The sequence below is a fragment of the Crocodylus porosus genome, unplaced genomic scaffold (genome assembly GCF_001723895.1).
Source record: "Crocodylus porosus isolate Cpor-Errol unplaced genomic scaffold, CroPor_comp1, whole genome shotgun sequence".
Taxonomy (NCBI): domain Eukaryota; kingdom Metazoa; phylum Chordata; order Crocodylia; family Crocodylidae; genus Crocodylus; species Crocodylus porosus.
The window spans coordinates 69,187,196-69,214,964 of record NW_017728947.1 but is presented as its reverse complement, the minus strand read 5'-3'; the positions used below and the strand labels follow the sequence as shown (position 1 = coordinate 69,214,964).

The 27,769-nt window shown below is 39.8% G+C and overlaps 1 protein-coding gene across 3 annotated transcripts in view; it reads right to left on the bottom strand.

Annotated features, from left to right (window-relative positions):
• The window catches only part of AKAP6 (A-kinase anchoring protein 6), a 439,998-nt gene that overhangs the window by 205,760 nt on the left and 206,469 nt on the right, over positions 1-27,769 (bottom strand). For 2 of the 3 annotated variants that reach the window (XM_019552170.1, XM_019552169.1), the window contains exons 6-7: positions 9,995-10,091; positions 8,558-8,724 (exon numbers count right to left, since the gene is read on the bottom strand). In XM_019552170.1, the coding sequence (XP_019407715.1) occupies positions 8,558-8,724; positions 9,995-10,091 (264 nt within the window). The remainder of the gene's footprint in view (positions 1-8,557; positions 8,725-9,994; positions 10,092-27,769) is intronic. The other variant, XM_019552171.1, reaches the window with a different exon arrangement.

The following is a 27,769-nucleotide window of genomic DNA, read 5'->3' as shown; positions in this document are numbered from 1 at the left end:
TTGCAATAGAAGAATTGCTCTATTGTTTTTTCAAAGGCCAAAAAAAGCAGAGAGGGTGAAAGCTAAGGATTACGGGGGTGTAGATTGTAGCCATGTGTCGCTGTTGAGTTTGGCTTCTTTCTTTTTCATGTTGTACAGTTTCCATTTCAAACAGCTGAATTCAATATCTTCCATGTTACAGGGGTGTAGGTTAGCATTTTCCAAGGGGTGTCTTGAGTCTAAAAAGCCTTAGAACTATAGTTTTACCTGTCTATAGTACACCGCTTACAGAGAACCATGTAACTTTGATTCTGTTGCAGGCTTTCTGAATGTCTGTACCTAGCCTTAGAGACTAACTGGTTCAGAGAGACAAAAGCGTTCATAAGCAATAGCTTACTTTGCCGGCTGCTATGGACCTTGCCTTCTGCTTTACTTCAAATTAATATGGTGAAATACCTCTCTACTAAGGATCACTTCACCTAATATTAGGATTAAAAAAGAACGAGAGAGCGAGAGAGAGAGTCGGTTTTGGTGGTTCTCTGGTGAATAGGTGGCAAGCTATTCACGCTGTTCTTCATACAATAGATTTTTTTTATATTGTTTTCCCGTAGCTATTTAAGAGTCATTCTCTAATTATAAGACTACCTGGTTTCTTTGGTCTCACATATAGTTTTAAATGCTATTGTTTACCTAGAAGACAATTACTTAGCCAACACATGATGAAATGATAAGAAAGGTATAGAAATGCACTTTTTTTAGTAAGAAAAATCTTTTTCCAATTAGTGTTCTTCTGCTAATGAATGTGATGCATTAAAGGAGGAAGATATCAAATTAACGCTGTAACATTCCTAAAAATCCAAACTTTTATTTCTGTCCACACTCCCAACACCCCATCAGATGTCATTGTCATTGTTATGCAACCTCCTCCTGCCTAGTCTTCATGACAATTGCCATCTCATTTTTCACAGATCCATTTAAAAAACACTGCTATAGCAAAGTATTTGGAACAGACTTATTTCTGTCCCGTCCAGTCTCACCAAGTTAGAATAAATCCATCACTGTATCTCACTACTTCATAATTTTGTAATAGAGTCCTCCCTTATTTTCTGCCTTTGATCTGTTCTGACACTGATGCTATCCTCCCATGCTTACTTGTCTGCTTATTCTAAATGGACCTTTGGGTTTTCTTTTTTCACCTTCTCTCAACTAGTCGGGAAAGCCACTATGCTTTCTTTCAAATCTATTCTCAGGCTTGATTTCTGGTGTGACAAGGGTGAATCACCCTTATGTACGTTTTTCTTATAATTTATAACCTCCCCCTGCCCTACTGAAGTGACCGACTTGAAACCAGGTAGTAGTGCTCATCACTGGCATATATAAACATTAATTTGATTTTCTGTTTTCTTAGTTGCCTCTCCCCAGGCCTTCCTGATTCTTTGTTACATCTACTTGTTATACTGAAACTTAAATAGTTTGCAAATTCTTCAAGGCTCTCTTCTATTCTACATCTGTACAGCACATGGCATAAAGGGCTATAATTATGACTGGTGCCTCTATATACTACAATACCAATAGTTTGAGCCAGGTTTCTTACAAGCTTTTGTCTGCTGGTTTACAGAATGATTGCTTGATTGACAGTCATTCTACCATTACTCGCTTTTTCACCCCTTGACCTTCTGATCCCTGGATCAAGCCCTACCATGGATGCTGACAGTTCAGAAATACTGTAATGTCACATCTTAGAAATGTCTGAAAACAAAGAACCTTTGATTTGGAGCAGTTGATCTTGACAAAAATAGTAACCAAGGTGACATGTTCTTTGTTCATATGGCAGAATTAAAAGTTTGGGATTTTTTTTCATTGTATAGCGAGATATTCATGGTCCCAAGAGAATATTTAATATTACGTTTAGGATTCCAAGAGAGTTAGAATTAGTGCTTACTACTACATAAGTGACTTACACCATTCAGAATGGTGAAAAGGAGTAGTACAATCAATGCCTGTTAACAGGGCACTGACGTGTTGCTGATGTTCCAATGCTCCTGAGTGTTTGTTGCAATTATAGAGAGTGTCATCAGAATATAATGCAAAGGAAACATACCCCAGGTTGTTGCTCTTACCAGACGTTGCTGCTAATGAGCATCAACTACATTATATTTATATATAGAAGGCACCATAAATTATTTCTTACTTTTAAGAGTATGGAGTGATGGTAGTAGTGTAAAACCTACTATTCTAAATGTAATTATGGGAAAAATATGGATATTGTAGATATTTGGCATGGGGTATTCAATGAAACACACAATTATTCCTTTCAACCCAAACTGCAAGCACCTTTTCATCTGCAACTGAAAAGCAGTAACTTTTTGATAGTGGCTAATAACATATAGTTCAAGAGCAATGAGTTCTTCACTTCAGTATTCCTTAATACTGACCAAGACAATCCTCCCACCTTAAACATAGACAGATGTTCAAAAGGCACCAGACTGCTAAAGGCTAGTGCTGACTTAGTTAAAGAGCACTTGGAAGGGCTGGATGGGTACAAGTCAGCCAGCCCAGATGACCTCCATCCACGAGCGCTGAAGGAATTGGCCAGTGTCATTGGCTGTTCGAGCTCTCATGGTGCTCTGGACAGGTCCCTGAGGACTGGAAAAAGGCCAACGTGGTGCCCATTTTTAAAAAGGGGAGAAGGGAGGAGCCAGGTAACTTTAGGCCAGTCAGTCTTACCTCTATCTCTGGGAAAATACTAGAAAAAAAAAATAAAATAAAATCAAAGAGCGTATTTATGAAAGCCTCATGGGGGAAACGATGCTGAATGGAAATCAGCACAGGTTCGTTGCAGGTAGATCCTGCTTGACAAACCTTATGGTCTTTTATGACCAGGTCACACACTGCCTTGACACAGGAGCAGAGGCTGATGTCATCTACCTGGGTTTTAGGAAGGCCTTCAACAGTTTCGCATTCTAGTCTCATAGGGAAGCTAATGGGCTGTGGAACAGACACCTACACAGTCAAGTGAGTGACTAACTGGCTTGGGGACTGCACCCAGAGAGTGGTGGTTGACGGGTCATTTTCAACCTGGAAGGAGGTGGGCAGTGGGGTCCCACAGGGTTCGGTCCTTGGGATGATACTATTTAATATCTTCATCAGTGATTTGGATGAGGGTGTGTTAAGCACCCTCTCCAAGTTTGTAGATGATAGCAAATTATGGGGCAAAGTTAACACACCAGATGGCAGGGAACAGTCATAGTCCAACCTGGACAGGTTACATCAATGGGCAGAATGTAATAGGATGCAATTCAACAAAGATAAATGTAAGGTACTCCGCTTAGGAAGGAGGAATCCCAGCACACCTACAGGTTGGGGGATGTCCTCCTCAGCAGCTCAGAGGCCGAGAGAGATCTTGGAATCATAGTTGACTCCAAGATGAACATGAGCCAACAGTGTATCGAGGCCATCAACAAAGCCAATCGCACCTTGTCATGTATTAGCAGATGCATGACCAACAGATCGAGGGAGGTGATGCTCCCCCTCTGTGCGGCACTAGTCAGGCCGCAGTTGGAGTACTGTGTCCAGTTTTGGGCACTGCACTTCAAGACGGACACGGAGGATCTGGAGAGCGTTCAAAGGAGGGCCACCCACATGATTAGTGGTCTCTGTGAAAGACCCTACAATAAGAGATTGAGAGATCTGGATCTCTTCAGCCTATACAAAAGACAGCTAAGGGACGACCTTGTGGCTGCCTATACATTTATCAGGGGAGGAAAGCAGGGAATTGGGGATGTGCTGTTTATCAGAGCACCTCAGGGAGTAACTAGGAATAATGGGTGCAAGCTGGTGGAGAGCAGATTTAGGTTAGACATTAGGAAGAAATTTTTTACAATAAGGGTGGCCAGAATCTGGAATGGGCTTCCAAGAGAGGTGGTGCTATCACCTAAGTTGGAAGTCTTCAAGAGGAGGCTTGACAATCACCTGGCTGAGGTCGTCTGACCTTGGTCCTCTTTTTTGCCAGGGGGAGTGGGTCAGACATGATACACTGGGTTCCTTCCAACTCTATAATCTATGAATCTATGAGTATAGTAGTTTTGTGAAGAAGAAGAGAATGTTGTACTCAGCTGAGATTGCAAGGAAAATTGAGGTGGACAGATGGTAATTACAAAAGCTGGGAGTTATGTTCAGGTCCTTTGTTTAATATTTTTTTTTAAAGATGAAACATCTGACAGCACAGAGCTCTTGCACACCAGGATGAGCCAGTGGTTCCCAGGGGGAACCTGAGAGGATCCGGGGGATAGCACCCTCTGCTAAATGACCAAAACTGCTTTCTCTAGCTTCTGTGTTCCAGGAACTCAGATCAGGAGCTGACCATAGAGCTAGCAGATAATGTACCAGAAATAGTCAGCAGCTATAAGATGGCACAGGCTGAACAACCAAATTCCATCTCATTTTTCATTTTACGTTTTTTACTGATGGAGTTACTGCTGTTCTAGTTCTCTTTATATTCTGTGAATCTATCATCTTAGGATGTGGTGGAAGTTATACCATTAATAGTCTATATGTACAGTATTTAATGTGTGTATGGATGTGTGGGGATGAGAGATTGTGTGAAACTCAGTTTGGAGAGCCTAATTTTGTAAAATGTCCTGTGTGACTTAGTAAAAATAGCATTAAGTAGAACAATCTCTTAGGCAGTATCTTTGGCATGTGTTATTCCCTCTTTGCTAGAAGAAACTAATTCCAGGAAAAGGCAAGAAAGGCAGATCATACATACTGATGCAGTTGTTTGAAAATTTCAAAACACTGACTATTAAAGTATTATATGCACTAGCCCCATGTACTGTAGGGCGACCTCATTCTTGTAATTAACAAACCAAGGTGTCTATGTAAGATAAAATACTACATCCTGATCTCATCTGCCTTATATCTGTTAACAACACGCAAGATTATCTCAATAATGACTTACCTGCTTTTAAATGAGAGAAAGTTAGCTGAAAATGATTGGTGTGGTATGTTGCTCTGCATATTATTAGGGTATGTGCGTAATACATATTTTCAAAGAATAGGAAACTAGAGTTGCAGTAAGGAAAAGCAAAATAGCTACTCACATGTGTGACATTTTCCTATGCTGATAAGAGAAACCAAAAAACCAAAACAGTCACTCACATATTCCTTCTGTATTATAATATTTTAAATGCTATGCCTATAGCAGTACAAATCGATAATCAGGACACATCACTATCTGTAAGGACTGTTTGTATTCTCCAGCTTACTTTTTCCCTGTTTTCTTACACATTTTTCAAACATTAACAAACTGAGGAGAGATATGTTGTTCTGGATTACAGTCATTACGATATTGCTCCCAACTGTTTGCTCTGACTGTTATTACTAGGGGCATGGATTTTTTTGGGTGATATCTTTTATTAGACCAGCTGTAAAGTTCGAATAACATTAGACACACTTTCAAATGTAAAGCATTCTTTTTCAGAGCTGAAGGAGCAAAGCAAGTGTAACTCTCAAATATGTGGTATAAATTTAGTTATCCAACAATACTTCACTTGGCCAGTAGGAGATAAAGTATCTCATGCTATCCATCAGCAGTTCTTGTTCTTGTTGACTGAGGCGCAACACTGCTCCAACAAAAATCCTGCCTAATTCTCTTCTCCTAGGATGGTGGTCCACCAGAAGGTGGCCAGTTAAAAAGCAGGTAACCTCAGATATTTCCCCAAGGAAGGACAGCACAATAAAACATACATATGTATACCTTTCATGTCTAAATATTTTAGAAGTATTCATAGCTTCTCACATCCATTTTCAGCAAAAGAGATGTACTGTCTGTTACTTTTACCAGTAGTTGTCACATCACATTACTTGCTAAACTGTTACTTGTCACTTGTTAAACTGCAGTGCATAAGGTGCTGCTATTATTTATTTTAAGATGCAAGTACTTTTCTACAAACAGCAAGGTAGAGCATATTATCCAATTTCTGTTTGATATGCTAGTTGTGTGTTTGTTCTAAAAAAATACAAACTACAAAATACTACCAAGTACAGTTAGGGAAAGAAACTTCACCACCCTTAAAAGTGATCTTTAAGTATTCCTTTTTGTTTTATTTTTTATTTTCACAGTAAAAGGTCAGAGAGCAAGAAAGCGAGAGGGAGAGAGAGTGAGGGAGCGAGAGGGAGAGCAGGAGAGACAGTGAGAGGGAGAGCAAGTGGGCGAGTAGGAGAGCGTGAGAGCGTGAATGCAATGCATTTTTAGAGGCTAGTATTAAAAATATTTTGAAATCTCCCAAGTCCCCCATAGGATTCAGCATATACCAAAGCTGAGTTTCAGGTTATAAACTAATCATGAAACTGCCTTACAATAAAATGTATAATCTAATAAGTAATATCTGAATTGCTGAATGTGAATGCTGACGATATATTTCTAGAACTGCACAATATCCCTTTTTCCCTCCCACCCTCCGTTTGCTTTTATAAAAGACACCACACTACTGGGGAAAACACTTTTAAAAAGTCCTAGGGGAAAAAGTTTCGTACAGTCTTTGAAATTCCTCCCAAACCTATTTCTTTGCAGATTTCTAAGACCAACCACTTTCCTACAGTCTCTGAAACAAGGTAAAAAAGAAAAATACCCCCTAGATATAGTCCTTAGATTTTCTATTATGCTTTTCAGGTTCCCTGTGGCTTCTGAAGTAAATGTAAACCAAAATCTAGAGTTGTATTTCCTTTTATGTTTTAATTTTCACTAATTTTTTACTCTGAAGGAATAGATAACCTGAAGAGATTTTTTTCTGCTGCTTTAATTGTATTACCCATTGCCTGGTCACTTCATAAGGGGTTGTGACCTGTTGTAAGAAATAACCTGAAGCTTCTGTGGCTGGTGCTGGTGTGAGTTTGTTTTTAGATAGGACCAGAAGCAAGCACCAGTTTGATTTAGCACTTCCTGGTTAAACAGCAGATGACAAGGCGCTGTTCTCTCTCCATATAAATAATTAAGGGTATTTGGTCAATTTAAATTATGTCCCTATATTTTTTTTCCTCTCCAAGTAAAGTATTTGAACTCTGCCATTTAAACCAAGGTTTTCTGTAATTTTCTTAGCAAAAAATAAAACAAAAACAACCCAAACCGACAAAAAAGAAGAAGAAAAGAACCCAAGCTGAATTTCAGAATACTCTTTCTTATGTTTTAATTTTGGTAACGCATTTAGCCTTTGGCCATGGATGAGTCAATCTGTTCTGAGATAATGCAGTCAAATGAATATTGTTATATTATTCAGTACAAGGTCATATTATAGGAGGTGAAAACTTTTAACTCTGAGCTAGTCTGTTTATTTTAATGGACCTAACAAAGAAATTGAGTTTTGCTCCACTGCCCACTACCCTACTAAAGGCCATATGACACAGGAGCTCTTCTCTCCAAGTCAGTGACTCAGGATATTAGGCCAGTCTGAATTTAAGAATATAGGTTTATTTCTTCACTCTTGTTGCATTTTTACTCTTGACTCCTCCTCCACCATCTGGAAGATGGTCCTCACAATATACAGTTAGAGCACAATATTAGCACCTGCACATTAAATTTATCTTCAACAATGCCAAGTATCACTCCACAAATTGGTCACTAAGAAGTACTTAACACTACCACAAATTCTTTTACATCAGAATCCAAAAAGCTACTGATCATAACAGTCTCTGCTATCTATGAAACAGATTCTCCCATGTGACAAGATGTTGTCAGTACTAGACTTCTTCTGCATTCTTGTTACTTAAAATGAAAATTGAAGAGTCAGAGTGATTCTAAAACTAAATGCAGTCCTGTTCTTGCTAATAAAGCCACTTACGTTGTGTCATAAGTTCTTGGTATATGCAGCTCTCCCATATTGAAGCAGAGTGGATTTAAATTAGCCTTCATGGTGTTTAAAACAATGTTGCAAGTATCAAGTTGGGTGACTGGTAAATATAGCCATCTTTGATAATTAATGCATACCAAATGATCAGAGATGCTGATACCTTATTTTTAGAGTACTTGTTGTATTCAGTACATGCACTATTATGGAGGGCTTAAACTCAGAGCAAAAAGATTTGTGGCAAAGCATATGACCTTCTTCCCACTACAATGGCCATTCCCTAATTAAGCAATGCATCTGATAGTCATTAACAGGAATGAGATAATGAATCACTTTCTCTCTTCTTTGTTAATTTGCTGTAACCAAGCGGCTAATGGATGTCAGAGCTGAGTGATTGCACTGATTATAGTGATTTATAGTTGCAACAAAACAATTTAAACCATTCTGATTATTCATGTTAAAGATGCTTTATGTTTTGTTTACTAAATGTTTTATGTCCCTTTCCTACCCCTCATGATCCTCCACACACAGTGAAGGAGGCCTTCCTGGAAAACTTGAAAGTTTTTTTAAGCTTTTTTATTGTTTCAGAGTAAGGCATTTCATTTTGTTTATAAAAAAAAAAAAGTTTACCCAGTAGAAATGAAAAGCCTTAGGGTGGAAAGAAAACTTCAGTGGTGCCTAGTTCAAAAGAAGACGGAAATAAGAGGAAATAAGGCAAACTTCAAGCCACTTACCTTGGGGCTCCCAGTCCCTTCCTCATTCTCTGCAGACACATCAGTAGCCAGTATCTCTGCTTTGATGATATCCAGAGCCCTAAGAATCCAGCTGTGTTGCCGTTTGATTTGTCTCTGTAGTTCCTTCCATTGACTTGCAATCATCTGCAACATGTCCTTCAGTCCTTCTCCAAAATGAGGGGGAAAAAGTGAAAGTTGTAAATTCAACTACATCTTTAAAGGCTTTAATAGGCTTTAAGCAAAGGGTTAGTAGGACATTTAAAAGAAAAAAAAACACAGCACGCCTTTTAAGGTACTTAGAAATGAGACTAGAATTACTATGTCCACACTGTTAACAATGCTATAGGGTCAAAGTATTTTAGACACAATGGGACAGCATGTTAAATTTTAATTATGCCTGAGCTCAGGATTTAAAGAAAAATAAAATCTCACAGAACCAATGATTTATAAAGTCATGGAGAAAACCACAGAACTGCCTCTATCCTTCCTATTATCTCTTTTCTGGTCTTAAGTAATGAAAAAATAATAACCAGGATATATAAAATCTTTGGTTCCTATTTATTTTCAGTGTTTTATTTTATTATTTTCTAACTATATGCCATTACAACATGCACTGCTAATGTAGTGTATAGCTCTGAAAACTGTACAATGGTCTTTCCACCCCTCTGGGAATTACACAAATAACAACAACTTTAGCTTCGACGTTAAAGAAATTCCATCTGAGGTGCCCAAGTAATAGGTGCAGACTGGGGAATAACACCTGTAATCACCAGGAAAACGTAAACTAAAGGACCACTTCATCCTGGATGAAAATATGCTAAGTAGGCCAAATAAAGATAGCAATCCCAGAAGCATAGTATGCTGATTAACATTTGTCAGACTAGTCATGTTAACTTCTACAAAAATCATTCTTTATCCTGATTTAAGGCCTCGTTAGAAAAAAGAAAAGACAAACCCAACCAAAGAAAATAACTGTTTTTAATGTAAAGTCTATTTCTCATAAATACATTAATATTGAAGTAAGAGTTAAAATGACATAAAAGTTTTCCCAATGCAAATACCCGTGCAGAATATGTATATACATATATATGTATATATCTGAAATCCTAATTCATTATCTTAATGTTATTTCCATAGCACCTACATCAAAGAACATGTCAATGTGAAGTTCTCAGTGATGCAATTTCAATTGAAACTCAGCTGAGCAGCAAGACCAAAATAAAATGAACAGACTATTTGCGGGCTGTATTTCATTTTATAAGTATCACAGCATTGTATGCAGTATATGAAACATTTATAAATCTTGAAGGTCAATCTGATAATATAAATATTAATAATACATAAGGAAGTGAATATATGCAGTAATTTACAGCAATGCTTCTTCATTCTTTAATAGTCTGGAGACATAAAGACTTCCAATATTTCAGAAGGATTTACCTGATTTGTGAGATACAATAAGCTCAAGAAGTTGACGTCCTTCTTCTACCACAGCTTCTTTTAAAGCACAGTGGCTATCTACGTTCAACTTAAAACTCTGCAAGAAAAAAAGTATGAGCATCAAATGTTGGAGAGGCAGTTAAATATAATACACAGAGACAAAAATCACTTGCTACTTTTTTATCAAGAACCACAGTCCCATTTACCCAATAGCTAAACTAATTTGCAATACTAAAAGCTATTGATATTTTGGATCTGGGCTCAAAATGTTTCCATTAGATTAACAAAATGCATCTGTGTTGAAACAGCTGACAAATCTAGGAATTCATTAGGTTTTATGAAAAGTCACATCCCGTAGGCTATATCTGGAGTAACAGTGTTCTATAAAATACACTGAATTTATGCCATCACATATGAGCTCTCTTTTTTCAGATTTTCTTTGAAATGTTGGTGATAGCACTATTTATGAAACCATATAAAAATTTACAGCATTGAATATATTAGCCTTATGTGCACCCATATGAATCTATTAATATCATGTTTCAGACTTAAATCCCATACTGCTTTTCAGAGAACAAATCAGGCTGCTTTTGGTCTCTTCATTCTTAATTGATAAAACAAACATTTTCCATCATTTTTGGTACTAACATTATTATTTTCCAGTAAATAATTGTGGGGTCAATTACCATATTTCCTTTGATGAAATTAATTATATTTTAATTCACAGATTCTATTGTAACAGAAGAAGCGTATTATAGTCTGCTTAGCCACCTTTAATAGGTCAGGCAGTTTTCTTTTAACTTGAGGTTTTTTTAACTCATTCAAATTGGCTAAAGGGCCCTCCTCCCCCCTCCCCCGCCCCTTAAGCCACAAATAGTGAAGGAAGAGGGAAGAGGCATGGCTATTTAAATCAGAAATTTGATAGGACCCTCAGTACCTGCATGGAATTCTTACTGTTATCTGAGGGTTGTGTGTGCAGAATAAAAACAGTATGTGGATTTTGGATGAAAAGGTTAGTCTCCACTGGGGAACAGGCATGAATAATACATGTCCCCTGTGGCTGGGGGTGGGGCACAGGGGTGAGCGGGGAGCTCCTGCAGATGCTGCCGGAGCTGTCATTGGCAGCAGCCAGTGGCGATCGCTGACCGCCTGCTGATGCCACCAGTGGTGTTGGCAGTGGGGGTGGTGAGTGGCAACAGTCCGCAGGCGCTGCCAACAGTGTCACCAGCACCTTTTCCTAGGGGGTACACCGACACGCTCAGGGGGTGCATATGCATCCACTATATGTTGCCCATGGGAACAGGTAAATTTGTAGAGACTAAGCTGAAACATGACGTACCCAAGCACATCTGTATCTCCTTTGATACCTGCCTTATATTCCTCCAAATCCTGCTGCCTGCTCTATAGTAAGTACCAGAATTCCAAAATACCTAGCCTTCCTTTCTGAGGAAGCAAGCCTTTGCAAATGGAACTGAGCAGGTCCTTCCAGTCACAAATCTGTATTAAACACACCTGTAATTAAATGGTGTATAATGCTATATACCCCGAGGAGAAAGCAGGGGAAATTGGGGTAAAAGATGCCAAAATTGGAAAAAACAACAACCCCAAACAACCCCGTCCCAACCAAATCCTAGTTTGTGCAGTTAGGGGGAGTCTGTTGCTCAGGTTTGGTTAGCAGAATACTGTACTGTGTTCCATCCACTTACAAAACACTCATTGCTAAGAACAGAACTTAAGCATGATTTTTGTTCCCCTTCAGCATTCCATTTAATCCTGTTCAAAATGTCCAAATCCTATGCTAAAACAAGCAAAGACAAACAGAATGAAAAGAAGAGAGCCTACAGGCACAAACAGAGTGTGCCATGAGAAGGATTTTTACAGCCATTACTCCCTTTCGTAAGTCTAGACATTTATGAAACCTGTTCTAGAAGTTCCTTCATAAGAACAAGTTTGAACAAGCACTGACAATATTTAATTTACTGTTTACTTAAAACAGGCTTGAGCTGAATAGTTTGTAATCATGCACTTCACAGGAAATGCACCATGCATGTGCCTCACATAGCAAAAGAGAACCTAAAGGACCTGAGAGTAGGTTGGGTAATTTCATGTAATTGAAGCTGAGTATAGATGCAGCTGGATGTGGCACTGTCTCAAGATGATGTGGATGTGTTTGATACGAAAATTGAAAAAGATGAGGTATTCTTCTTCATTAGGGGGGAAAAAAAAGACTTGCTGCCCTAAAAAGATTCATTTAACATAACACACCAGATATTACAATACAGCTTGATTTTCAGGTGCACCTATTAACCAGTAATAATGTTAACTGAAGAAGTAAAATATGATGAATAAAGATGGGCCAAACTTCTGGGGTTTGAGTTGCAATTTTCTAGTTGTGCAAAATTCAGATTTTACTGATAAATTCTGCAAAGCACACATGCTTTCAAAATACAGGAAACTCAGCAGAAATTAAACTTATGTCAACACAGTGACCTCAAAAGAAAAAAAAAATCACCCAACCATGTATAGGTGTAAGTACAAATAGGAGCAAAGTAAACTGGCAGTTTGTTGTAGTGAGCTGCTAGTTTTCAAAATTTTAGTTACATTATTATTAGTAATAGTATTAAAAATTATTATTATTATTATTTACAGCTACTAGCTACAGCATCTGAATGTCCAAGAAAAATTGGAACAATAATTCTGTACAACAGAGTTCACAGCCATTATATGTGACTTGTTAAAGATATTTATAATATATATAAGTGTAGGGATGCAGTCGGCACATCAAAGGACAACATTAAAACAGTCTTTTGGAAAAAAAAAGGAGTAGTACCAAACAATGATATTTTCTCACCTCTTGGATTTTTTCCCCTTCTATTGTATTGTGTTGGGGAAAACACAACTTCAAAACAGTTTGACCTACAAACTCCAAATCTGTTTTAATCTTTCCCAGAAAGGCATGATGCCTTTGAATTGAAAGAAAGAGCAAAAAGTGAGGAGGGAAATAAATTAAATAAATTAACTTTAACATACAAGTTGAGAAACAGTTCTCAAACCCACCTGCTAGTCTGTATTTAAATATGTTTGATAAAACTTGCAGGGGCCTAATACTAGCTTCTTAACTTATTAATGCCACGACAGCATACAGTGTTGTTGGTTGTAGTAATTTTAGTCTAAGGACACAGAAAGACAAGGTTCTTTGGATAGATGTGATATCTTTTATTAGACAAACTAATTAGTTGGAAAAATTGTTCTTTGCAAGCTTTCGGGCACAAACACCCTTTTTCAGGCATAGAGAGAGTCTGTTGCTGTTTTGTGTGCTCTCCTGAATACAACTGAAGCCAATATGCAACATGCAGGTCTGTAAAAATACAAGTGTGTGGCAGTGAGGATCAGAGGGAATGGGAGACGATAGGTGTGAGACAGGTAGGTAGGGGGAGGGAGGAGGAATACTGAACTGGTGATAGACTGTAGCTGGTAAAATGCAGACAGGTTACATGGGGTAAATCAGATGTTAGGCAGGTTATAATGTGCCATAAATCTAATGTTTATATTTAGGCCATGATTTTTTTTGTATCTGATAGGTTTATGAAGTGTAGTTCATAGGCTCGTCTACGAAAGGTGTTTTGTAAATTCCTTTTGAGGATTAGAACTGAGAGATTGGAGAGAGTGGCTGCCTCGTGAGAAATGTGCACCCACGGGTACTTGGTATTTTTGTCTTTGATAGATTTCTGGTGTGTGTTCATTCTGGTGTGCAAACAACAACAAAACAAGAACTGCCTAAATCTGTTAGCCCATCATATCAACAAGTGCTGAACTCTTAACAGAGCTGCTTAAATTCTGTTGATTTATTGTAAATCAGTAGTGTAACTAAAGTGGGGTGACAGGGGCAACTGCCCCGGATGCTGCTTGGGATAGAGGGGCAAAAAAAAGGCTTCTGTCATAACCATGTGATTATGACTGCAGTTGCTGCCACTACTGTTGCCCCTTTATATGGCAGCCACCCATGCAGCCTGTCATGTTTTTATAGCACTGCATTGTGACAGAGAAAATTCAGTAAGTCCACCACAAATATAAGGGAGATGAGAATGATTCTCTGAGGAGAACAAAAGCAAGGAGCTGAAGCTGAGGAAGCACTGGAAGGAGAGCCAAACTCAGGGTGAATTAGGGGTATTGTGAAATGTACATATGTTATTGTTTCTTTGTTCTGAATAAAGGAGCTGGAAAGGAGGAAAGTTTGAACACAGATTTAAAGTTTGTGTGCTAAAGAAGTAGGGAAGGGACTCAGGTGACTTCCACAATGTAAGTATGTAGTTTATTCAGGGAACATTTGTTACAAAATATTATGGAATCAATAATTTCTCGGGCAAAAATATTTTTCTCTATTTGGATTTTCCACAAGAATAGTGAAAATATTTTACCACTTGCAAAGGACACATCATTCAAAAGATTTTCTGCAAAGCAATGTTTCTTTCTCTGCTTATTTCAGCAACAGGGCTTTGGCATTTGGACGGCTTTATATAGCCAGCTGTATTAGCAATGGAGCAGTTAACTCCCAATAGCTTGCAATGGCAATTTACAAAGATACTAAACAGGGAATTCAAACCTTGGGTTTCAAATGGCAGCTGTTTTGTGAAAAGCTGGTGAACATATTTCCTGCTATTTTTTTTGGCTAGTGCCAATTATTTAAGTACACAAGTTTTACTTGATATGCTATGTAAGTATGTAGTATTTTCATACTTTTGCAAATTATTCAACAATGACACTCAGTAGATCCAAAAATAATTACCATGCAAGCCACACTTATGTTAACACAGAAATAATCATGTATTCAGCATTGCCCTCTAATTACATGGTACTTAATATGTAATTAAATGGTCAACAGTCATATAAGTAGAGAGTATTCACATGACGTTTGTACATAACGATTTCCGATCTAATATCAAGTATTTTATATCTAGCAATCTACCAGTATCGGGGATATTTTTATATACTTTACTGAGACATACCCTATTTAATATACCTTCATGTTTTTCATCAGGCACTTGATGCCTATTTAGTTTTAAGAGTTACTAGAATGTGTTTTCCTGGGAATAAAAACATTGTTAAATGTAAAATGATTTCAGTCAAGGTTTCTTTTTCACAAAGCGTCTGTTAATACATTACATTTTTATTTCCCCTATGTCTCTTAAACTATGCTGCTATGCAAGAGACAGCCCCTTTCTACTAGTCTAAAAAACAATGCCAGCAGTATTGTGGAGACAGCAGTTGCAGTTTCATAGTTAAGTATGAGTTGAATGTTACCATTACAGAAAAGATTCAATCTTTGTCACGTATGCAAAATAATGTGGCCTCCCCCAAACTGCAGAACATACTCTTTGATTGTTGTATTCCACAAGTTACACAAAGAATTGCCCTTTCTTCAGCAGCTGACATTTTCTATTGATTTTAGTAAGACCAAGGCCATCCACTACCATTAGCATAGATGGCTCCTTTCACCCATTCATTAGTGTGTCTCTGTACTTGGTGTGATAGCCCTAATGGTACAGGGCTATCATTTTCTTTGAGGGCACCTCTGCTACACTGGGAACAATGGGGGACACTAGACATTTTTAAAGAGGGCACACTTAACTGAGAGTAGCTCCTACAGAGAACACCTGAAATAGATATTTTGAAAGACGGTAATTCTTTGTGGGTTTCTCTACAGAAGAGTTTCTGTGCCAGTCTCTACTGACAGAAAAACATTTGAAAAAAACACTATATTTGTGAAATGAAATCTTTATCATTTTACAAGGAGGAAGCAACTTTGACCACCTGAAACCTGATATACTACTCCTGCCTTTGGTCAAGGTAATTTGCATCATCACAGAGTCTCATAACAGAGCTCAGAGGCACCTTACCAGATAAGAAATGCCTGCTCAGAAGAGTATCCTATCTATTGACTCCTTTGTGAATTCCTATGAAATATGAACTTTCATTTCTGCCCAGGAGAACTTCTACAATCTTTTCTCCAATGCCTGATGAAGGGTGTTTGTGCCCAAAAGCTTGCAGTTAGAGATTTAAAAAAAAAAATCTAGTTAGTCTAATAAAAGGTATCACCTTTACCATGAGTACATATTTGTGAAGTTTTCTTTACCTTCCCTGAAAATAACACAGTAAATGGGAATTATAATCTAATGTTTTTAAAATTATCTTAATGTAATTCTGGACCCCAAGCATTAAAATATCTTAATCACCCCCTTCATACTGTTGACAAAAGCCAAAGGCAAGATGGTTTGGTTGGCCTAAGTGTTTGTTTCTATACACTATCAGAGTTGGAATTCTCTTAAATGTAATACAACACCGAATACTCCAGGTTCAAAATGCTTAGTATTCAGATAATCGTACCATCCTTATAACACCCTGTAAAACTTTTAACTGGGGCTTTGTATTGCACTCAGCAGGTGTGTGATCAAACACATATGCATTTGATTTGGGAACAGTTTACTTGTGAGCAAACTACTTGCGAGTAAATGCTCCTGGGCAGGTGCCTTCAAGTGGCTAGTGGCAGCAAACTGCTCTTGCTTCCTGAGGCCCTGCAAAGGATCCCTGCCACCACCAGGGGGAGTGTTAAGCTCCCCCTGGGTGTGAGCCCAGGGCCTGGCGCGGAGCACTGAGCAAGGAGACAGCTGTCTCCTGGCCAGGCCTAGGACATTGCTTCCTGCCCTGGGGGGCTGCCTGCTGCTGGGGTGGGGACAATGTCCTCTTGCCCCAGCAGCAGGGAGCTTCCAGCCCTGGCTCCCTGATCAAGGCAGGGGACTTGGAAGGAGCTGCAGGGGATGGGCAGGTCCCAGCCTCTTCCCTGATCTGCTGATGGGGCAGCTAGCAGCGAGCCCCTACCTAGGGACTTGCTACTAACTGTCCCACAGGTGGATGGGGCAGGGGGATGGGATCTGCCCCACCCCTACACCTCTTTCCAAGCCCCACACCAATCAGGGAAGCTCCAGACCAGGACAGTTCTCAGCCCCTGCTCCACAATCAGGAGGTGGGAGCTGGAGGGCCTGTTCCCCACTCAGCTCCATGAGCATGTAGCTATGTGGGGAACAGGCTGGGGAGAATCCAGATAAGAATCTCCCAGCACCAGCCCTATGACCATGGAGCTGGCGCTGTAAGATAAGGATTTCCCAGTCCCCGCTCCCCAACTGCAATCTCAGAGCGGGGGGTGTGGAGTTCCCTGATGCTGAGACAGGGGGACATAGTCCCCACCTGGGCTCCAGTGGTGGAGACTGCCCTGGCAGTAGGCAGCTCCTGGGGTCAGGGAGCAATCTCCTACCCCATTGTGGCTGGCTGACTGGGACCAGATTTTCTCTCAGTCAGGAGTCTATACAAATGCTACTGTGCAGTAACTACTTATGAGTAAATATACTACTTGGATTTGCAGGTAGCAAATTTACTCATGATTAGTGAGGTTTTACTGAGCAGTAAGCATGTACACACGTAGCACATGCTTACTGTGCAGTAAACTACACAACTGCACGGTAAAGCATCTTGTGTAGAAGCATGCAGCAAGTTGTCACAAGCTGATGGAGTTTAATAAAGAGCAAACAAAATGTATTTATGGGCTAAAGGGGCAGAGGAAAGATGAAGAGATCTAAACAAGATTACTAAACGATGATTAAGAGGAAGAAGGATTACTTATATTTTATGAGTGTGAGCATGAAAGAAAGAGAAGACATTCATATGGTACCATGTATGACAGCATAATAGATAGGACTGATGGAATTAAATTAGGGAAAAGCAAATTTAAGATAAACATCAGGGAAATTTCCCTGAAAGTGAGATCTATTAGATTGTGTAATAGTCTCCTAAGGGAAACTGTGAAAGCTCTAACCCGCAAGGCATTTAAATCTAGACTGGAGAAAGCAGTTTATAACAGACTGTAGGGAACATTGCCAGCCAAGGGGAATGGACTAGGTGACTGTAATGATAGTTTCCACATTTTATTTCCGTAAGTCTGTGTTATACATGCCTCATCATGCAAACTGAGATCACTATACATAAATCGTAGGGTACAGAACATTAATCTTGTATTTATGGAAGTTAGACAGGAAAAAACAGATTAGATCATCCAGTCTCTTTCTGCCAGTTCCACATAGATCTCCACAGTAGATTTTCTAGTTCATCTTCATTCTAACATCTCAGGTGGCATTGCTTCCATCTTTGCCTTTTGGAAAGTTGCATTCAATTTAAAATAATTCACTATTACAATATTTTCTTGATAGTCTGCCTCTCTTTTACCGTTCTCAGTTTTACTGAATTATTCCTGCTTACATCTGTGAGCAGCTGATTTCTCTATACCTACACTAAAATTGGAAAGATTTTAATAAAATGATATGATTTCCTCTTGTTGCCTTTTACCTATTTGGCTTAACGTAAAAACTTCTCAAGTCAAATCTTTCATGTTCCTTGATTATTTTTATTTTTCATCTTTGTAGTCCCTCTGATTTGTCAGTACCTTTTGGCAATGTGGTAATCAAATACCATAATGTCTCTTTTCACAATTTCATATTTTAAATTCATGTCAAGTATGCTGTTCACTGCCACATCTAATCTCTTTCTTCGTAATACTTCTCTCTTCCCCCATTATTGTGTACATGCATTTTAGATTTTAATTAAGTTATTAACTAAGAGTGTCTTCATGCCATGATTAAATGAATAATAAACTGAGAATCAGTTGGAGACTCCCATGGCTATGTGGACCAGCACCTCAGTGTGCATGGTGTTGTATAAACACAGAACAAAAAAAATGGTTCTTGCCATAAGGAACTTTCAGTATACATGTAAGAGAAAACAGGCCAATTCAGACAGAAGGGGAGGACAAAGAAGCAATGGGACAACAATGAGCAGCATGATAGACAGTAGTCATAACACATTAATAGCCCAATTCTTATCAAAATTATCAACACTTCAAAGAAGGAAGGTGTTAAAGGATGGAACTGAAAGAAGAAAAATGAAGTAGTCTATAAATCTATGTGGAGAGGTCCACCCAAGCAAGAAGTTAGTATGAGAGACAGCATGAGTTCCCTTGCTTGAAAATCCAAGTGGAATATGGCGGTTGGTGTTAGGGAGTTACCCCCAGGACAAAGTTACTTTGGGGATTCACTGTGAGACATATATGGATCTTGTCCCAAACTAGGTCTAGTCTTGTGATATTTCATCTCTAATTGTAGCTGTTGCAAAGCTAGCTGTATTCAGTTGCATTGCTCTCATAACCATATATGCTATAGTATTTCATAGTATAATATGCTATATTATTTGATATAAATGTAATTTTGATGTATCTTTATATTTTAGCTAAGGTCATGTTAGTAAGGTGGTGATTAACTTGAACTGCCCGCAACTGTTCATACTTAGAATGACTGAGAATTGGCATTTCACTTGGCTTGTGTTTTTGGTCTTCCATGTAGATGTGCTAGGAGGCAGAAAGCCTGGGTCTGGCCAGGCAACTATGTATTTACAGTTTTAAAAAAGCCTAAAACTTAGCTGGTCAAACTATCATACACAAGAGACAGCATATTAGAAAAATGAATCTGTATGTCTGAAAAGGATGCAAGAATTTAGTCTGATAAATATGCACCTTTAGGGGGTCAGTAACTGGCATAGTGTGAACCCTCTACAAATGAAGGGGTGATATATGTTAATAGCCAGACTGACAAAGGTACTTAAAACTGTCTTGAGAGCATGCCTTGGTCTTCAGTCTTCCCAGGTACAAGGGAGGGGCTGAGGCCCTCAGCTAATCAGGCTGGATAAGGCAAGTTGATAGGGGGATGCAGGAAGCCCTAATAGGATGAGCCAGAAGTTGTATTTATACCCTTCCGGCTAAGGACTGAATCTTTTGATTTAAGGTGTAGGGTAAGAACAGGCCAATGTTCTGGTATTTCTTTTTCTGTTTACTCTTATATCTCTGTCTGCATCTCAGTATATGATTACTGGTTTCTGGACAGGTGATCTTCAAGGCTGACCCTCTCCATGGAGATGTGGACCTATAATTTCTTCTTTCATAACCCAAAAGTGGGGGCCATTTGGGACTGGTAAATTCCTTTGCTGCATCTGCAGAGTCCAGGTAAGGGCAATCTAGCACCTCAGATCCTCTGCCCTATCTCAGTCTGTTACTTGGGGAGAGTGACAGCACAGTGGGGAGAAACTGAGGGCTCTGGGGGTCAGTTGGATCCCCCAATGGGTTTGGGACAGTTTGCATCATGGACTGATGGGAGACTGGAGTCAATCTCTTGATGATGAAACTACTCTGTGTTTACACGTATATTTAATTTGTACTAACTAGTGTTCACATGTCCTCCCAATTCAGCATTCTCTGCAAATTTAAAACAACAGTACTTACTCACATTTGCAGATAACTAATAAATATGTTACCAAGTTGACCTAACACTGACCTCTGTAAAATCCACCTAAATACTTCTCTTAAAATGGATATACTACCATTTGTTATTCCAGTCCATCTATAATCTTTTAGCCATTGCTCTTCTGTATGACAATCTTCCTATTCAGAATAATTAGCATTTCATGGAAGATATACAGCACAAATTTATATCCAAACACATTTATTTTTCTAATGAACACAGTTCCAGAGGTGTGCTGTGCCTCGACCACACACTCAGCCTTCTTTGTATACTCTTCCTAAACTTCAGGTCTTCAATCTAAATTACAGTCCCAGGCCTAAGTTTCTCTCTAGGATAGAATTCTAGATTTGGCGATTCAACCCACAGGACCACTAGGTTATAGCATGGTTTGGAACCAGCCATAACAGTCTTAGGGTCAGGGCTGACAATCAACTGATTGTCAGTCCTGGCCCTGGGATCGCACCAGATCATACCAGGCTCCAAGCACATGGGGCGCCTAAACACATGCACTGAGGTGGCTCCAACGCCCTGTAATTACAATGTGTTGGAGCAGACTCAATTAATGGTAATTACCATGCTCCAGCAGACTCCAGTGTCACATGTACCAGCATCCCTGTGCTGAAAAATGGTAGCGGGGGTACTTTTATGAGCTTTACTTACAGTGCTCCCGCTGCCATTTTTCAGCATGGGGACGCCGATACATGCAACGCCGCAGGCGCTCCCAGAGCACATGTATAAATGCTCATGGCTTTCAACTTCAGCTAGACATCCCTGAACATGATGCACATGCTCTACACTATACATGGAACCTTCTGATGGCTGGTTTGCCATTTTAAGGTGCCTTAAATTGGGTGCACATGTAGCACCCCTGCCATTTATGCCATGATAAACAATGACATTCCAGGAAATGCAATTGTTGGGACTGGGGATCAGATCCTGTGGCACCTTTAAATGAATGTATTTCAGAGGCCTTTTATCCAAGCCAAAGACCATCTTTTTTCAAAATCTCAAAGGTCTTATATCTGATTTAGATTGCTGTACCTAGGCCAGACTGGTTTATATGTTTCTGCCTTCTGACCATGGATTGAGCTATTGTTCCTTTGAACACAAAACAGTTGAATAAAAGCTGGTGCCAGACTCATAGAGAGAGGTAAGATGACCTCAACCCTTAGGGTTCCATAGAGGCAGTGATATAATAACCTCAAGCATTACAGATATATATTACAGCTGTGTGAAGCTTTGATTGCTGATTCAATACGGCAGAAATTTGGCCCGATTTGGCTGCCAAATCTCTGAATCAGGAGACCACTAAAAAGGTCTGAATCAATTTGGAAAAGCTTCAGAGAAGATTTGGAGATTCAGTGATTTGGGCAGTCCCCACTCACCGCCTCAGGGAGCTGGACCCGGAGTCTGTGCCACCAAGAAGCGGGTGGGGAGAGGGGCTGGAAGAGGGGGAAGGGCCCATGGTGGGGACCTCAGCCATGCTCCACCCTTTGCTTGCTCCCCCAGCTCCCGAGTGCCCCCTGACCCCTGCCCACTCTCCCAGTCCCATCAATGGCTGCCCCACCCAGTCCCAGCATCCTGGCACTTAGAAAAAAAAAAGCCTGGCACTCACCAGCTGCAGCAGCCATCAGGGCCTCTGGGGGATCATGGCAGAGCCCCCCATGCAGCACAGGGCAGTAGGGATCGCCTCTCCTCCCCACCTGACAGGAGCCGGCAAGTTCGGGGCTTTAAGTGCCGGGATGTTGGGGTCAGGCAGCACAGCCATTGACAGGGCTTGGAGAGCGGGTGGGGGATGGGGCCTTTTTGATCTGGAGATTTGGCCAATTTGGCAGCAGCCAAATTGATTCAGGACAGTGATTCAAATCAATGAATCAAATCACAGTCCCCTGAATCAGCCAAATTGGAAGCAAATACTAACTGCTTCACACAGGCATAATATATGCCTTCAATCCCAGAAACATGTATGCAGAATAGTAACTTTATTCTATAGCTTTTAGGGGACTATTTAGGTAAAAAAAGCTTCAGACTAGGGCTGAATCTCCAAAACTGAATCAAATCACAGAACCATTTAATCTCTGACTTCAATTAGAACCCTCTCAATCAATTCAGAGAGGTTCAGAGATTTGGACATAGAGACAGTTTTAAATGTTTTTTCTACATACACCTCCAGGTAGCAGGTGGCTAGTGATTGCTGCAGTGCTGGGGTGGATGGAATGTCCCACAGAAGCATGGGGGGCTCCCCAGCATGCTCAGCAGCAGACCCGGAAGTGCTTCTGGTCCACTTCCAGGTCTGCTGGGAAGTGTGCAGGAGGGCTCCACTGCACCCCTCCTGGTTCAGTGACTGGTGCCTCCTGGGTCTGGGGTGGACACCTTGGGTCCCCCTGTGGCTAATCGATGAGCCAGGAAGGGCACAGAAGGGCCCCCCCTGTGCTCTCCCTGGGGGACCTTGAAGTGACTGGAAGTTTTGCTGCTGAGCACATGGAGGACACCCCTCCCGCACTCCTGTGGGATGCCCCATGTGCCGCAGCATCACAGTATTCACAAGCTGCATCTGCTACCTCAAGGTATGTAGAAATAAACATTTAAAGTTGCATCTATGTCTGAACTGCTGACTTTCCTAATCAGCATCGGCTTGTCAGATTTGGATTCAGCTGAATAGAATCAGGGACACTGATTCAAATCAACTAATCAAATCACTGTCCCTGATTCAAGCTGAATCCGAAACCAAATTGAATAGGGACTGCTTAGCACACCCCTACTACATACATGTGAATTTGCAGGTTTAGCCCTAAACATTCTTTCCAAAAACATTTCTAATGGTCAAGTGTGTGGGCAACATTTATTCATTAAGCCCTTTCTTTGTCACCAAGTATTGAAAATAAGCTAGGGGATAAAAAAAAAAAAAATGTTTGATCAATTGTTTTACCAGAAATGAGAATTAGAGTATAGCCAAAAAAAAATTAAATCTTTTTTCTTTATTTGCTTTTCCCTAATCTCTTTTTTCCATCTCAACTGTCCTTAATTTAAAAACAATTGTTGATGACATAGAAAGTAAATTTCCTTTCTATTTTAAAGCACATTATTTGTAGCTGATCAAAGTTTTGAGTATCTCAGTCATTTTTGAGACATTATTAATTTCAAGTCTTTTTCATTTGGGGCCTGATCTTAAGCCCATTGTAAACAGTGGAAAAACTCTTATTGATTTACTTAGTGTTAGTTCAGAACCTAATTAATTTCTTGATTTGAAAGTTGTGGCTTTTGTTAACTTAAGTGGGATCAGAGGTTGTCTTAGCTACTAAAAATGAGTGCACAACAGTCATATTCTTATAATTAATTATCTTCCCTTGATATATATTTCTAAGAAAGCCTCTAATTTCCTTGGCTAGCAAGAAATCATTCTACTTTTGTGCTATCTAGACCAAGTTGCAAGGCTGTGATTTGTTACCAAAGTTATATTGGTGGGACAACAGCCACAGGACTCTAGCTCCAGCAGATCTTCTAAGACAGGTGACATAAAAATGACCAGCACAGACACAAAGTGTTTGGGAGGGAATAGGGCCAGGATGGCTGACCAAGACTGATTCAGTCACCATGGGAAGCTCCTATTTAAAGACTTTAAATTCCTGGAATGTAAAGTTGCTTTCCCTGAACAATAAATGTACTTTCAATGCAGTTGCTCTCCCTCCCCGCCAAAAAATTGCACATGACAAACAGAATGGCTCTCTATATTTCAGCTATCTGACACCTGCATATCTATAAACCCTGGCATCTGGAAGACAGCCTACTATTCTGTTTCCTTTAGCTGGGCCACAGATACCTATTTGTTTACTTAATCATGCACTATTGTAAGATTATGTTGTCTCTCTCTCACCACTGTCTCTCTTGTTCTCTTAGGCTAAACATAGATGTCACTGAATAATGTGGATCAGCTGTGCCATGATGTGCTGCAGTACAGCTGAGCTGCTTCATTGGTCAAAACGTGTCACCCCTTGTCCCACCTTTGATGGTAGATGGGGAAAAGCCCCATTTTCCCCACTCAGCCAGATTTGTCCCCCACAATTGAAGGAGCAGACCTAGCTGAGCAGAGAAAAGCCTTGCTTTCTTCATTCAGCTAGGCCACCCCCCATGATAGTGAGGGGAGGGTCTGGCTGAGCAGGGAAAAGCCTTACTTTCCCCTGCTCAGCCAGACCTGTTCCCTGCAATTTCAGGAGTAAGTCTGGCTGAACAGGGAATCAAGACTTTCAAGCTTATGGAGAGGCACCCTGAGATTACCCTAGGGTACCTCTCTGTAAGCAGGAAAACTGGGCAGGTGCTCCGAGGGCTTGAGAAGCCCTCAGAACCCTGAAGTACATGCCCTGGGGTGGATAGAGAGTACAAACAGCCCAGGCTCTCCTGCCACAGAGCTAATTGATGTCTACCACAATAAAGTGGCAATCTACCACTACTTTTTCTTGCACCACTGATTTTCCTTTGTGGTGGCTTGACAAAGGTAGTGATGTCCATTTGCTCAAAATTTTTGCCACCATAAACATTTTTAAGGCAGCACAAATGAGACATGTCTGTTAATAGGTTAACATGTTCAAGTGCCAGTGACTGTCAACAGCATAGCATGTTTTTGCCTTTGAAAATAACTCCCTAACATCACTGTTTGGCTGCTACCTATCCTAGATTGTTCTTATGTCATTCCTGTGTTCTGCCCTCACAGGCAGAATATTTGAGTACCTATTGTTTGGATCTTTCTTGGAACACCCCACAGATGACACATTATTCTACTTTTTTATTTGCACCTCCTCTAAATACCCTCATATTTTTCAACTTTCTATGGCTGTATAGGCACCTTCTTTTGTTCTACATCCATTTTGTTTTCTTTTCTGTTTCCTCATATTGTCAAAAGCTTTTAGAGCCCTACAGCCACTTGCACTTGAAATATGCATAGAGCTCTCCTTGCTGTTCACCTCCAGAGATATATTTCATTATTTCTACATGCATCAATTCCATACGGATTATTTTTATACTACCAGCACCAAAGGAGTTTTCCTCGTTTTACTTTCAAGTAAAGTAAGGCACTTGCAACTTACAGGTGAAACACTCCTTGTAGGTCAACTGAGAAGATCTGAGATAATTAAAACCTGTCATGTATAACTTCTCCTGACTGTCTTATGTCACAATATAGGCAGACACACCACTTATATGGAGGAATGGTATTCCAAAAAGGCTATTTTATTTTGATACACCTGATTATTATTATTATTTTAATCTCAGAGGTAAATATACTATAGTGTCTTGCATGCGACATGTGCCTAGGAAAGCATTCACCTTATTTTTGAAAGCCAGAATAAAAAAAAAAAAAAACCCAACCAGTATTTTCAAGAAAAGATTGTTGAACAGTAGTCAGTAACAGGCTGCATACACACATGTTCAAATGGCCTGGGAGGGTTCTCTTGAGTTTGTTCTCCTGGTAGAAAAAACTTACCTAAAGATGCCTGAAAAGCTATTTGAATACTGAGTCTGTTGGCTAAGTACAGACAGTCAAAAAATCCAAGGCTGACTTAATGAAGTCCTTGCAGGTTAGTCTAAGCTGAGTAGACTGAACTGATAAGCAAGTGAACAGAAAAACATTTTTGATTCCAGAAATGCAGTCACATGCCTGCAGTGGCTCAGGCCAGAAGCTAAGGGGTGCAAGAGCATGCCTCCTTGCTCAGCAGACAGCTTGGGCCAAGGTGTAAAACATCCTGGGACACTGGGGGACTATGAGTTAACTTAAATCTGGAGGGGATCTGGGACAGAAGTTCAATAAACCAATTTAACTTAAATCAGTTAAGAGTGATACTGCATCCAACCAGATTTATCTTAAACTGGTTTTGGCTATTTTGAAAGTGGTTTATGCTCATTGAGCTTCTGTTGTCTTACAGATTTGAACCCGTTTCCAATCACTTACACCAGTTCATGTGTAATTTCTGTCCCTAGCCCTTGGGAGCAGAAAGCTTGTAATGCAGATGCTGCACAGCCAGAGGGACCCTATAGGGACCTCATACGCTGCAAGTTTTTTCAGTCTGCCTGGGGACAGCCTATAACAATGCATAGGTCAGCCTTGACTGGCTGATCTAGATAGCTCAGAGTCAGCCAGTGTCTCCCTGCAGCATGCTGTGGAGATTGTGAAGGGAACAAGTTCTGTTCCCTGCCTGGTGGAGTAGTAGTCCACACTGACACACTGTTTCAGGGGTGGGAAGGAAACTGAAGGACTGTGCTATGGCTTCTCTCAGAAGGGTAAGTTGTACAAGAATTTGCTTTCCCAGGGGAAATTGTCCCAGGAGCGATTTAATCCTGGTTGTTCCCAGGTTATTTCTCTCCTGGAGTAGCTGTTTTTGCTCCAAGAGAAAAATCGTAAACGTCTGTACATTCATGATTTCTTCTGAGACAGCAGTTACTCTTCCAGGAGAAACTGAATATCTGTATATAGCCTGAGAATAGCAGCAACTAGGAAGCATGATCATTGTGTGCAGTCTTACTTTTGCTTTCCATTGGCAGAGACGTATACTGCAGAAAATGCTATTACCATATTTCTTTGCTTATAATGCCCACCCTAATTTCCAGCAGCTGAATTTTGGAAAAAAGGAGCATACCGTATGCAAGAAAATAAAGTGACTACAGGTTGTAGTTACTATGGTAATGGACACTCATATATATTTTATTCACATATATATTTAATAATGTATAGACCCAAATGCACACAATAGTATTAAGCAGCATTATGTGCTGTTAGAACAGTTCCTCAAGGATTTTTCTTCCATTAAAAATTATTTTATGTAATTTAAAGGTGAACTGAAATGCCTCCTTAAACATTTTTTGTTAAGTTCCCCAATTATTAACTGAATACATGTATGGAATTATAAATGAAAAATAAATTCATAATGCAATGTGAAAAGAAAAGCATATAAAGAGAGGGGAAAAAAAAAAAAAAAAAAAAATCAGGAAAGACCTCATGTCATGCCCTGAGGTTTCTATATTTATACTGCAATAGTGATGACATGACTGATACCAAAACCAGTATTACTTTACATATACTTGATGTCTTCATCACTTCAGACAAAACCCAGAACTCCAAATAACTGTTCCGTGTTACTTTAAAAGGTGATCCTTGTCATTTGTGATCCTCAACATTCCTTTGCGATTTAAAAAAAAAAAAAGCCTTCCAGTTTACCTTACAAGATAGACTATACCCACACTGTTTATATCAATTTGCTGAAATTTCTATTCACAATGCAATGCTGTGGCTAATAAAGCGACCAAAACACTGGCTTGCATCCATAGATGCTTCTCGAGCAAATCCCGGGACGTCATTCTCCCCTTGTACTCGGCCTTGGTGAGGCCGCAGCTG